Genomic DNA, 12,986 nt, shown 5'->3' with positions numbered 1-12,986 from the left:
ACGCTTTGGCATTGGCTTCGTCAAGTTTGGAAGGACTCGCCGGGTAGAGACACACCGCCGACTGCCCAATTCCAGCTGAACGAAGGCGCCGGCAGCGCAGCCCGCTCCCATCGGGCGACCAATCAAAGGGCGCCGGGCTGCATTATATAAGGAATGCGGCTGCCATTTTGAGGCAGCGACGGGGCCACGCCCACGCTGATAAATAATGAAAACATGTCGTCCGCCCCATTGAAAATAAACTCTGAAGTTAGCGAAACTCATCATAGAATTCTTTATCACAACACCACGCGCGCTTGTCTAGTTGTGAAATCTGTGTCCTGTGCGCTGGCGTTTTTAGTTTCGACGACGAAAATAGTTGAATTCGGGCTTAAAACAGCGGGGCAGTTGGCAGGCGGTAAGCGGTACGGTCAAAAGCGGTACAAAGGCTCACACACACACACGCACACATATATATATACACATATATAGATATAACACAGAGCAAACAGGAAACGGAAATCGCCAAAAGGCGGTAAACAGTTTGAACGCCGACGCCAAACCGTTTAACCGTTTCGAGTGCGCGTAATCCAATTATCCAGTCCAAAAAAGTCACCGACGGCGGCCAGTTAAACGTTCTTTAACTTCCTAGGCAACATTTTTTTACTGTGCTTTTTTTCTCAGTTTGTTTAAATACGCGCTTAAATCAATTAATAGCCCAACAGAAAAATAAAATAATAAATAAAAGTAGCCAAGCAGAAACTAACCGGTTAACGCAAAAAAAAAAGAAATAAAAAGAAAAGTGCCAGTGAATACGAGATAATCGAAGCAAAGCGAATCGAATCGAATCGAATCGAAGCTAAAGAAATATAATACAAAAAAAAAAGGGCGCAATCGAGCGGGCCCAGTGCTTTTGATATTTGTTGATGTCCTGCATGCAGGACTCGCGATAAAGCTGTCCCAGTAAGTGCTTCAAAATTTACTCGCCAACCACTTTCGACGCCTCCAGGGCGTTCAAGCTGGAGGAGGATTTCGTCGGCGGCTGCATGACAATGTCGATGTACTCGACGACGGATAAAATGAAAATGTCAGCGCCCAGTTGTTTTCCAGGACGCTACAGTCCCTCCTATCGAAGTTCGGAGCAAATGCGTCGCTGCATGCCAAATCCATCTGTAAGTATCGCCAGGGATTCCCGTTGCACTTACTATATCATTCCCATCGACCGACATCACCGTGTGCTCCATACCAACTCATAGGTTGAGGCCTATTTCTGATGGACAGGCTCCTTCGTAATCCCGTCGCTTATTGTCTTAAATGAGCATTCTTATGACAGTCCCCCTTTGTGTTCTTTTCTTGGTTCTTTAAAAAACCCAAGTTGTTTCCCAATTATTAACATTAAGCGTTTATAGCGAACACATCTCGAAATCAGAATTTCCCAAGGAGTTATATTATAATAAACAAAACAAAAATAGTACAACTATTTCACTGAGAAATATACATCTTTCATAATTTCTACAACTAAATCACCATTAGTTTCCTTATCCTAAACATGATAAATAAAACAAAACGGAAAGCAAACAAAAACAAAACATTGATTGTGTACTGAATATGAAGTTTTGCTTGTAACAATCATACAGATCTTTTGATTGTATTAAAGTAAACTACAAATGTGAGTAATCTTCCAATTAATATCCAACTGTATTTACTTCAGTGCGCTTCCTGCTCTTTTTTGATATATTTGGTAACACAAAATAAACAAAACCCTTCAGATCTTACAATCGTATGACTTCACTGAGCTAATGAGAAAGATTACTTTATTAGGTGTCCCAGATAATGTCGTCTCAATTAAGCTTAAAACGATATACAAATTATTTAAAAACATTTAACATTTATATCCATAGATATTGATCATTTATGAGACAGTTATTATACTACGGCATATCCTTCCTTCTACAGATTCACATCTCATCATCTTGCGATTCTATCGAGGTATGATTTCTACATCAGTACGTTTTCTTCAGAATTTCCATTAGTCATTGCAAAACTAATTGATTTTGCGATGGTATATAATCAAAAACTTTCCGCAATCATAAAGCTCCAAGTCATCCCATCGGTTATGGACTATAATGATGTTCTTACAATTAATGAACATTAATTAATCAATTTAGTTCACTTGACCTTGAGAGTCTTAGCTTTAGTTGCTTGATGTAAGCTGAAATCATAAAAATAAATAATATTATCTGGTTCTGCAATAGAACATTTCCCATTATCTCCAGACTGAAAAACGTTATATAAAATCAAATATAAAAATACAACAATTTACCGGGACTACATAACATTTTAGACTTAAAACTATATAAAGTTTCTGCAAATTTAATGTTTTCCGAATTTGTTTCTGATAAAATCCAATTACGAAAATGTTTTCTTAAAATTTCTTCCGCGGGAAATAATCTTGCATTTTCCAAATAAATTATAATGAAGGCGAGGATATAATATGATTTAATTTGTCTTTACTTTGTTTAATTCTGATAAGCTAATGTGCCAATTATTCAAATAATTATTTAAATATTTTACATATTTCTTGTGTGATGGGATCTAATGAATACTTTTTAGAACAACCTGTTCATTTACGTATTTAAAAAGGGGACTTAAAGAACACGATTCGCATTTCTCATTAAGACCAAGTTAGTAGCTATGGCAAAAGGGGAAAGTTAGCCATTGTAGCATAACCTGTTCCTGTGACCCGCAAATATGAGCTCCTTTCATACTTTCCTTCGCATTCCGCAACTGAATAAAATCCCCCGACTTACAACCCAGTTCCGCGATATATAGAGCTTAGGGATGCCCTGTTTTTCTGTTTTCCTGTTTTCCTGCCTGAATGCATTAATAACGAATAATTTGGAGTATTTGGCAGGCGTCTCGCAGTTTGCCAAGTGTCCTGCTGAATCTTTTATGAGCTTTGAGTTAAAAATTGAATGGGAACATGAGCAGACATTAAATGGTTATTACTGACAGTTCTCAGACAGGTTTATTGATGCCAGTCTTCTGGCCAGGATTACAGGTAAAAACGAATAGGAAACGGCCATGGATTTGGATATGGAAATGCATATTCATTCCTGCCCGCGAGACTTTTCCGACAAAACAATCGTCTTAATTACGGCATGAATGACGCTAAAGTTTCCCGGATTCCGTTGACCGGTTTTATGGGTCTTACGTTGCCCACTAAACCAACCCAAACTCAAGGGTTGTGCAGTAACCTTGAAAAGTGATTTGAAATTCATTTGCATTAATTATTTACCAACTATTTGTATGCGCTGCTGACCAGCTAGACAAATAAAAAATGTAAAAGCACAGAGTAGAAGAACAAAGACGGAGTAAAAATACGAGCTGGCTGAATGAAAATGGTTATACCCTTAGTGAAAAATGCGAATTTAAGAGGTTTTTAAAAGACTTAACAAATTAAGTCAAAATAATAGTCTTAATTTATATAAATTTAAAAATAAAATATTTTATCGAGCTTTTTTTAGCTTATAGAAATGATGACTTTTAAAAGACTGATCATTTTTAAAGCTATTTTTAAATATTAAAAAAAAACTGGTTAACATCAGGATTTATCAGATAGGATTAATACAATTTTCAGAGGCAGCAAAGCTTGAACACCTTACTTTTTCAATTAAATGTATTATAATTTCTTAAAGCAAAATAGTTTTCTTAAATGAGATCATGAAAAAATGTTTAAAACAAATAGAAAAGGTGATAAAAAGTTGAATAACGTCTCAGAGTTACATTGCGGCAAAATAAAGTGCTTAGAGTATGGAGTTTTTTAAAGTCTGCACTTTAATTTCAATTTAAGTTAAAAAACACCAATAAAAACTAAGTGGCCCGGCAATTTATGGAGGAAAAGTGTCTGATATTTTCCCGCCAAGTAATGCTACCCTTTGCTAGGGCATAAAATGTGCATAAAAAAATGAGAAAAGAGACTTGGAAATTGTACGAAAATGTCCAGGGCCGGGAGAAAAAAAAAGTTGATTGCCTGAACAGGTGAATGGCAATGGGGATACTGTTTTTCCCACCCCGCCGACCACGAATTTTCCTCGGATTTTCCAACCCCGCCTGCAAGTCCTTAAATTAATCCCACAGTGAAGCACTTTAAACACAAAAAAAAAGGTGGAAGAGGCAAAAAAAGAAAATCACTTCAAGTGTATTCTTCTTTAAGAGGCAACAACTACATTTGCTTATCGGATTTATCCTCTAACACTCATCCCCCGACCCTCCCCTCACCCTATGCAACTTTGACCTCTCACCCCCTTCAACTGGCCGTTAGCCACTTTTCGGCTTTTTGGAAGCTGCCAGCGGACCGAGTTGTTGAATGATCAAAGCGGCGGATTTATAGGATTTATGTGCTACCCTTGGCTGGGCATTAAGCAGGGAAAACGCAGGGGAAAAACCCGGGGGAAAGCGCAGGGGGAAAATACCAGGGGGGTGGGACACCGGCAGAGACGCGCTTTTTGGCTGGTTACAAAAACACTTAACGCCTTGCAGTCCATTAAATGGAAATTTGTCGCCGATCCCCTGGACCGAAATGTACTCGTCGTTGAAGGCAGAAAAACTGAAAACCGAAAACCGAAAACCAGAGAAGTGTGATTTCCAGGGGCGGGGACTTGGGCAGTGTCACTTAAGTTGAATTGTTTGCCTGCCGCGTTAAATGGACAGCGGCGGCGTTAATTTGATTTAAATATTCATAAACTGCATTAAATGGCCGCGACATTAAAACGAAACCAGCAGGAAAACAATTGACAAATTATTGGCAAAACAAAAATAAATTAAAGCGAAGGTTGCAGGAAATGTAAAACCAGTAATTCACAAAATGGAAGAAGTCGGATAACAAATTGGATCAACGGATTAGCAGCAAAGTTTTAGCTAAATGATGTTTTGCCATTAATATATCGAAACACGTTCTAAACATATACTCCAAGTAAAAACAAATTAATTACCCATAATAAAAGAAAACAATTTTTAGTAAAACATGGAATTGTAAAAATTCAACTTAAAACATATTGTTTTGTGTTTACATTTAATATACAAAAAACAATTTAAATATGCGATCAGTGATTTTTTGTGACAAATTTTAAGTTACACAAAACTTATTCAATAAATCCAAAAAAAGAGATCTACTACTTTATTGTCTTTTAATACTACTTTAATATTTATCGCAACTTAAATGATATCCTGCGGGTGTTTTAAAGTATTCCCTTCGTTCGAATTTAATTACTCCAGAATTCAGAGGCTTGTTTTGCAGCGCAATCGATAAAATTAAGCATTCAGCAATGCGTATCTATTTGCACACATCATAAATATTAAATTCCCACAAAAATACAAACAAAAAAAAAAAACAAATTATATATATAAGGCACACAAATACCCACAAACACACACACACACACACAGGCGTCGAGACTCACGTGGAGAAAAAAGGACACAAGCAAACAAGTGCGAGACAGAAAGAGAAGGACGAAAAGGAAAAAATAAAAGTTCACTTGATTAATTTTTCACACTAATAAAGAATTTATGTGCAAGTGTCAACCTGCACTGCATGTGTGTGTGTGTGTGTGTGTGCGAGCAGGTCAAGACAGAGTTCTGGCCATCTTCCATCTCCTTTACCCTCTTTCATTCCAACCCCCTCCCCCCTTTGGCGGCTAGGCTCCTGGCCTAGGTCGTGGCTAGAAAGAGATGGCACCAGGTCCTGGCGCTGCATAATTTGATGAATGACTGCGCATATTAATTCATAAATTAATTTACTCTTGCGTTGTGGTGCAAAATTTATTGGCCAACAAACTGTTGCGAATTCTGGTCAGGAGTGTTTTCCGCATTTTGTTAGTCCTGCAGAGGGCAATAAATGTATATTTGCAAGATGTTAAATAGGATTCATTCTAGTTTTAGGGTCCTTTTGGGAGCTGGAAGTTATCAAAACCAGTTTTGACCACTAGTTACATATTATAGGCCACTTAAGACAAATATTAATATCTCTATTTTAGGCTGTTTTATCAGCCATTTAATTCATCATTTATTTGTTTATTTATTTGTAAACTTAGGTATAAAATAAAGCTACAGAAAAGTTGTCAACCAAAGCTGCTGGGTATTTCGACTACCTATAACTTCTTCTTTTTTATAAATATTAAGTTATTACATAATATACAACATATAGGACCAAACATAATAAATTTTAATTGGCTAGGATATTGTATTGGGGGATAAACATTGAGTTCTTAGCCGTAACAAAGAAAGGTGTATCAAGAAATAATACCATAAAATATGTAGAATGTTAGCGGTGAAAGTCAAAATATAAAAATAAAACACATTAAATTCTTGAATACTAATTCTATGAACTTAGGTACTGAACTCTTAAAGCTGTTTTAAAAAACCGTCCTATAAAATAAAAGAATTTAAAAATATATCGTAGAGCTTTACAATCGTTTAGTGAAAATACAAATTCGTATATATAAAGTAATATGTTTGCTAACTATTTAAAACTACAATTAGGGACCGACTTAAGATCCCAAGTTCTCCAAGTTCTTCCATTTGTTTGGCCTTTATGTCTCGGCCCAGAAGAAGTAATTTCTTTGGCATCCCGTATTGGAAGCACGCATAAACGTGGCCATTAAGAAAACTGTCGCACTGGTAACAAGACCCCCTCCCACCCCCTCCCTCCCGTTTTGCTGTCAGATTATTTGCACAAAGCACCCCCCCTTCCCCTGTGCCACGCCCCCACCGAGGACGCCCCTTTTCGACCAAGTTTAAGCGGAAATAAGGGGTCGGCCATGGTCGAATGGTAAAATGGTCGACTGGTCGAATGGGCCAAGACGTCATTAAGAATGCACAACATTTTGATTTCTACAATGGCCGCCGCCCGGTTAATGCGGACCTCCTTGGGCCGAAAAGAGACAGACAGCTGCGGAGAGAGGGAGACGGATAGAGCGGGGGCGACAGAGAGGGGTAGAGCCTTACACAGAGATAATACAATTATGGAATTTTAATGTGGTATATAAAAAAAAAAGACTTTTGAAATCATCCTAACTTTATTTTGAAGACCAATAACTTAAGATTTCATTATACAAACTTTCATTTGTGTAAGATTTTTAAGGCTTATAAATTCCATTTCAAAATCTGCATCATATTTTTAACCTTATTGTTACCATCTTTAATTTACAGTTTTTGTTTTTTAACATTGTAAGCCCACAGGTTTTAATAACAAACAATTGTTTTCGTAAAAAATTTTTAAATTGGATATTCCTGACTCCAAAGTTGGACATTAGAATTCTGATGGCCAGGTTTTGACTTAGGTGTTTTCTATTTATTTGGTTCTTTACTGGCAATCGTTTAGAGTTTTATTTTCAATATTTCCAAAGTAAGTGATTTTTTAAACTTTGTGCTAGTTTTTGTCTGGGTCGCAAATAATTCTTTGAATTTAAAAGAAAATGTTTGAATGCCCATTATTTTTCCTGTGTATCCGCTGGGCCGTCGAATTACGCCTTTCGCCTGGAAATGGGCCGCAAAACGTGAGCGATGCCAATGCCGATGCCGATGCCTTTTGGCCATGTGGGTTCCATCTCATTCACACTTAACCCCCTCCATTTCCGTCTTTCGTTTTCGTCGTGCGGCGTTTTGAAGTTTGTGCGCATCTAAATAATTGATTAACTGAAAAATTCGTGCGAGTTTCGTATACAGAAGGAGTTTGCTGCATGCACAACATATATACATATATATATATATATATATATGTATATATATCTATATATAAAATATAAAATCGATAAGACTGGAATAATAAAGACGACGACGACGGCGACGACATGAAGATGAACAAGCGGGCACGGGATCCAAAAAACTTTTGATATTATTTATTTAAAAACCTGCTAGTGGAGCGGTGGGAAAGTGGGATGTCCGTAAAAATCAATACAAGCCGAGCTGGTTAAAGGCTTTAAGGTTCCAGGATACATTAAGTCCTTGCTTTTCTCAAAAAACAAAAATAAAATAAACAAAACACAATCAAACATAATTGCTGCAGTGGCACATCAATCTTGACACAATACTATCGCTGTTTGTTCCGTCTTTTCAGAGTCGTTTATTAGAAGATGCTTCCCTATTATGCAATTCGTGGTCAGCACGTCAGAATGTAAGTTATCATAAACACTACAACTACAACTACAACAAACCAGTAATCCAGTTAACCAGTAAACCATGTTTGTCTTGACTTGATTGATTTTCGTTTTCTGAAATTCATTTTTGATACGTATACATTTGATCTCGCTCGCCGACGCCGACCTATATATATACACAATGCCTCAGTATATCTATATGTATGCCAACGTGTATCTGACATCGAACTTTGCCTTTGTTTAACCCAAAAATTCGAATTGGATTTGGGTGATATTTGTTCTCTATTCCCAATTCCCTATTGTTTCGATTGTGTTCTTGCCTGCGGACCATATAACCATGTATATCCCTGCATCCCCAAAACATATTGCTATCACTACCCTTCCTTCTTTTCGATCACTGATTCCACTGACCAGCGATCTTCTTTTCTCCACTCCAGGGTGATATCTTCGCGGGCATCAACGACGGCATCCTCAGCAGAGCGGAGGCCCTGGCCGCCGTCGACATCCAGAAGCATCAAGCCCAGCATGTACATAGCCAAATGCCCTCCCAAATCAAGCACGACGTCATGTACCACCATCACTCCATGAGTGGGCCCCCGCAACGTCCATTGCAGGTGAGTGAATCACTCCAAAGTAATATAATGTTTGGGGGTACTAACCAATTTTAATTCAGATATAGGAGACCTCCTTAACATCTCTTTAAGCTACTCTTTCTATCACTTTCTTTTGACCTGCTAAGACTTCTTTAATTGGTATAATGATAAATCATAAATATTTTAATCACAAAACAATACAAATTAGTAAAGTTAGTAGGGCTCACATTGAATGGGTATTATGTTCACTTTTGGAATTTGAACAGATAAAGTCTGAGTGACATTACAATTTAGCTTTAAGAGCTAGACTTACTAAAAATATTAACTGTTTTATTTTTTTAAACCTCCAGTTAACAAGTCCAAGTCTGTGAGAAAGCTTAAATTATCAGCAGCTTATAACAGAAAATAAAACAACCTTTAGTCCATCATTTCTCTTTAGTAAGTCTTCAACGTACTTGTGTTCTATAAGCTTTTAAAAGGAAACAATTCCTACGACATCCGTTTAAATTTAACATCATTCTCCACTTTAATTCCAGAACCACTAAATATTAAATGAATCGAAAATGTATTCCTAAAGCTTTAGTTTTTAATAACCATTATTTATTAAAAAACGACCTGTCTAGGAATCTGTTATAATACTTTAAATTAAAACCTTTGTTGTTTTAAGAACTTGTCTTATGGGAACCTATAATTTACCTGTAAAATAGTAGTTTCATTTCAAATCCATCACATCGTTGTTTGATTAGCCAGGACAGCATATATGTATTGGGCAAAAGTCCCGTCCGGAAGTTGGAATCCAATGGTTGATTGAACCCAACCAGACCCCCCTCCCCTTCCCTCACTTTTTGTGGTCACCTCTTTGTAAGTGTATGGGTCGGATATGGAGTATTAGCCAGTATCTAGAATGCTGTGCTGCAATTTATGAAAGTCACTCCGTGATGAAGAGGTGTATTGGTGGGGGAATGGATTCGGAATAGGAATCGGAATCGAAATCGGAAACGGAAAGGGCAACTGTCGCATTGGGACAGCCGAGAACTTCAATTTCCGTTTTCGATGGTCACACGCATGTCTATCCACAGACACACACGAGTACGCCTGTGTGTGTGTGTGTGTGCGGTTAATTTGAAATGTTTCTTTAATAAAATTAAAATTGTGACGTGTAAGCCTTCTGGGAACGTGCCACGTGACGGTCGTTTGCCAGGTAAGCACATCATGATTCGTGTCGTTAATTGTATTGTACTTCAACTCGAACTGGGCGTTCCGCAGCGAAGAACTTTCCAAAGGGGGTTAAGGCCCGCATGGTGGTTGCTGCTCTATTAGAAGTTGATTGTAATCAAATTACACAAGCAACCTGTTCTTTGTCCGGGCCTCCAGCTAGTTGTTCTAGTTGCGTTGCTCGTGTTGCTGTTGCTGTTGCTCTAGCTGGTGTTGCTGCGGTGCTCAAGTTGCTGCTGCTGCTGTTGCTGTTGCTGTTGCAGTTGCCACTTGTTTTCGGCACAATCGAGCATGACGAAAGTGCGCCCTGTCCGCGGTGGTTGATGTGGTTGTGGACAGCCTACCAACCCACCCGTAGGCAGAATAACCCCCCACCCAACGCGAGTGGCAGTCCCTCCTGGCACATAACCCATAACCCATATCCATTCCCAATTGCCAGCGCGTGCTGTCCTTAATTTTCGGCGAACACACTCGCAAGCAGCGCTCGAGTGTTTCGATTTCGATTTCGGTCTCAGGTGCCGGCCAACTCTATCAATCACCCACACTCCAGAGTCCTCAAACACCCCCGATATATCTCCAGTCCCACTCCGCACACGATCTCCGATTCGATTGTTAACAAATTGGCTGTTCCGGGAAGAGGGTGCCCATAAAAAGGCTTATTAATGAAGACTGGAAATCAAAAAGCTCTCCGGTCTCAAAGTCTCGAATAACAACAGCAACTTTAGATGATTGGTAAAGAAAGAAAGACTTGACAAATTGTTTACAAACAAAATAATTAAAGAACACAAATAAAATTAAAGTTATTTTAGTGACAAAACATTTTCTCTTAAATCAAATGGTCATTCACAAATAACTCTTTCGTGAATAGCATATATTTTAAGAAAGATAAGTTTATGTATAAGCAAATACAAATTAATATTTAGTAATAAAGAATTGATTTATAATTTCAATATATGAAATTTGTGAATGTTTGGAGTTCTTTGCTCTGTTCTTAATCATTTCTTAATAACTGCCAATGAAGCTAAATTATTTGATTTACATTATTTGCTGCGTAAGCTCATTTAAACCTTCCTTTAAAACCATTATCATTTCCGTTAAAATCACCCGATTTAAATGGTCTCTTACCCATGGCTTCTGCATTATTTTAGGACTTGAAATACCGCTAGTGCTTTGGAGAACCAAACCTGGTCATAACCCTTCGATGGGAGACTTGACACATTGTGGCAACCGCAAAGCAACTGGGCAACTGACCCACCCAACCATAAGTCCGCAGTCCCACATCAAATATTGAGACCCCAAAGCATGACTATGTGGGAATAGCCCAGTGGGAAACAGCTGGACATTCGGCGCTGTAGTAAAGATATGTCATACCCCAATATTTGGTACATCGAAAATAGTTTATTTTTAATGGCGAACATGGGGAACGTTGCAGCGGGCGAAGTCCTGGCGCATCTGGTGCAATCCCTCGCCAATTTTACCCAGTTCGCGGATCATCTCCAGGCGATCGCGGTAGATCTGTTCGTACCGCTGCCTTTGCCTCAGGAAACTGGCATGATAGCGTCGCCACTCCTTGATCAAATCATCGGCTGACTCCAATCCATTCCCGATGGAGTGCTGCTCATTAAGATCGCCCTTCAACTCGGCCTCCAGTTTTGTTTTAACCTGTTTTATTTTGGGCACATCGCCTGGTGTTTGATTAGCCTGGGGTTCGTAATGCTGCAAGTCCTTCAGGAATTTGACATAATAACGTCGCCACTCCTCGATCAAATTATCAGCTGACTTCACTTCATCTCCGACGGCATGGTGTTCATGAAAATCGGTCTTCATCTCGGTCTCCAGTTTGGCTTTAACCTCTTTTGTTTTAGCCCCAGCGATTAATTTTTTGAACATCATTTTTGGGTTTGGTTGGTGTTTTTGCTTAGGCCTCTTTTTGAGCTTAGGAATCACATCCTCTTCAGTCTGCCTTATAACATCTGACTTGATTTGTGACATCAGTTCTGGCTTAATGTGCGATTCAATTTCTAGTGTTTTAACCTCCACTTTCTTTAATGGTATAACCTCCTGTTTGGTCTTAACGTATGGATTTTCTATATCCTTTTTTGTTGACCTAAACTCTTTTATACCCTTTAGTTTAGTTTTTGAAATAGCCTCGGGTCTTGACTGGGACATAGTTGTTGGCATCTTTTTTCCTTTTGCGATGGCCTCTGGTTTTGCAATACCCGCTGGTTTGAGTAGAGCATTCAGATTTGTTATAACCTCTTGTTTATTCTGTGGTATATCCTCACGTTTTGTCTGCTCTGCTTGTATCATAACCTCTGGTTTTGGTATAACCTTTAGATTTGCTATAACCGCTGAAATAACATCTGGCTTAATCTGTAAAACATCCTCTGCTTTTGATTCCGGCATTAGTTTTGCTCTATCCTCGGCTTGTCCTATAACCTCTGCATTTGTTATACCCTCAAGATTTGGTATAGCCACCGATTCGTTTACAATCTCTGGTAGTGGTTCAATTCCTGACTTTGCCACTTGTTCTTCTTTAACCACTGATTTCACCTTTCGCTTTGGTTTTGGCGGTACCTCCGGTTTTACTCTAATCTTAGTTTGTTGTTTAACCTCATGTTTTTTTATGGCTTCCGCCTGCACATTTAACTTTAATGCTTTCCTCAAAATACAACATAAGCGACTATGATTTTGGACCTGACAAATTCTCACTTCTGGCCAGGAATGTCCTTTTCGCATTCCATGAACTCTATAGGATAGCATTCTTCTTTGTTCGCCAAAAGCAGTTTTAATTTTGAATCCTTAAAGCTGTTTAAATATATAAATTTAAATTTATTTTGTTCTAAAGAAGTTTATTTTAACATCTAACCTTTTACTTATAACGTTCTGATTTCTTCTAATATTTTCCGGAAAATGAATCGAATTGAGGATGACAATTAATTCAGAGTATCATTGTTTATCAACATAGTATAGTATAGTATCAACAAATAGTCATAGGAACAACACTTTCTTGACGTACAAAAAAAAAAACTTTTAAAAATATCAA

The 12,986-nt window shown here is 38.1% G+C and overlaps 2 protein-coding genes across 3 annotated transcripts in view; one reads left to right on the top strand and one right to left on the bottom strand.

Annotated features, from left to right (window-relative positions):
• Positions 1–278: 278 nt before the first annotated feature.
• LOC108040517 (inhibitory POU protein) overlaps positions 279–12,986 on the top strand; it is a 33,766-nt gene continuing 21,058 nt past the window's right edge. Inside the window, exons 1-3 of one of the 2 annotated variants that reach the window (XM_017118017.2) lie at positions 279–1,148; positions 8,093–8,149; positions 8,570–8,746. In XM_017118017.2, the coding sequence (XP_016973506.1) occupies positions 1,023–1,148; positions 8,093–8,149; positions 8,570–8,746 (360 nt within the window). In that variant the 5' untranslated portion in view covers positions 279–1,022. The remainder of the gene's footprint in view (positions 1,149–8,092; positions 8,150–8,569; positions 8,747–12,986) is intronic. The other variant, XM_017118018.2, reaches the window with a different exon arrangement.
• LOC108040516 lies at positions 11,325–12,838 on the bottom strand. The gene is made up of 2 exons (XM_017118016.1): positions 12,810–12,838; positions 11,325–12,748 (listed from the first exon to the last, which is right to left on the bottom strand). Exon 2 carries the CDS (start codon positions 12,701–12,703, stop codon positions 11,345–11,347), a length of 1,359 nt encoding a protein of 452 aa, XP_016973505.1. The 5' UTR covers positions 12,704–12,748; positions 12,810–12,838; the 3' UTR covers positions 11,325–11,344.

The sequence above is a fragment of the Drosophila rhopaloa genome, unplaced genomic scaffold (assembly GCF_018152115.1).
Source record: "Drosophila rhopaloa isolate 14029-0021.01 unplaced genomic scaffold, ASM1815211v1 contig_3, whole genome shotgun sequence".
Lineage (NCBI taxonomy): Eukaryota > Metazoa > Arthropoda > Insecta > Diptera > Drosophilidae > Drosophila > Drosophila rhopaloa.
This window is presented reverse-complemented; position numbering and strand designations above follow the sequence as displayed.

Coding starts and splice junctions, on each gene's coding strand:
- LOC108040516 (XM_017118016.1), bottom strand. CDS start 12,703: ATGCTATCCTATAGAGTTCATGGAATGCGAAAAGGACATTCCTGGCCA.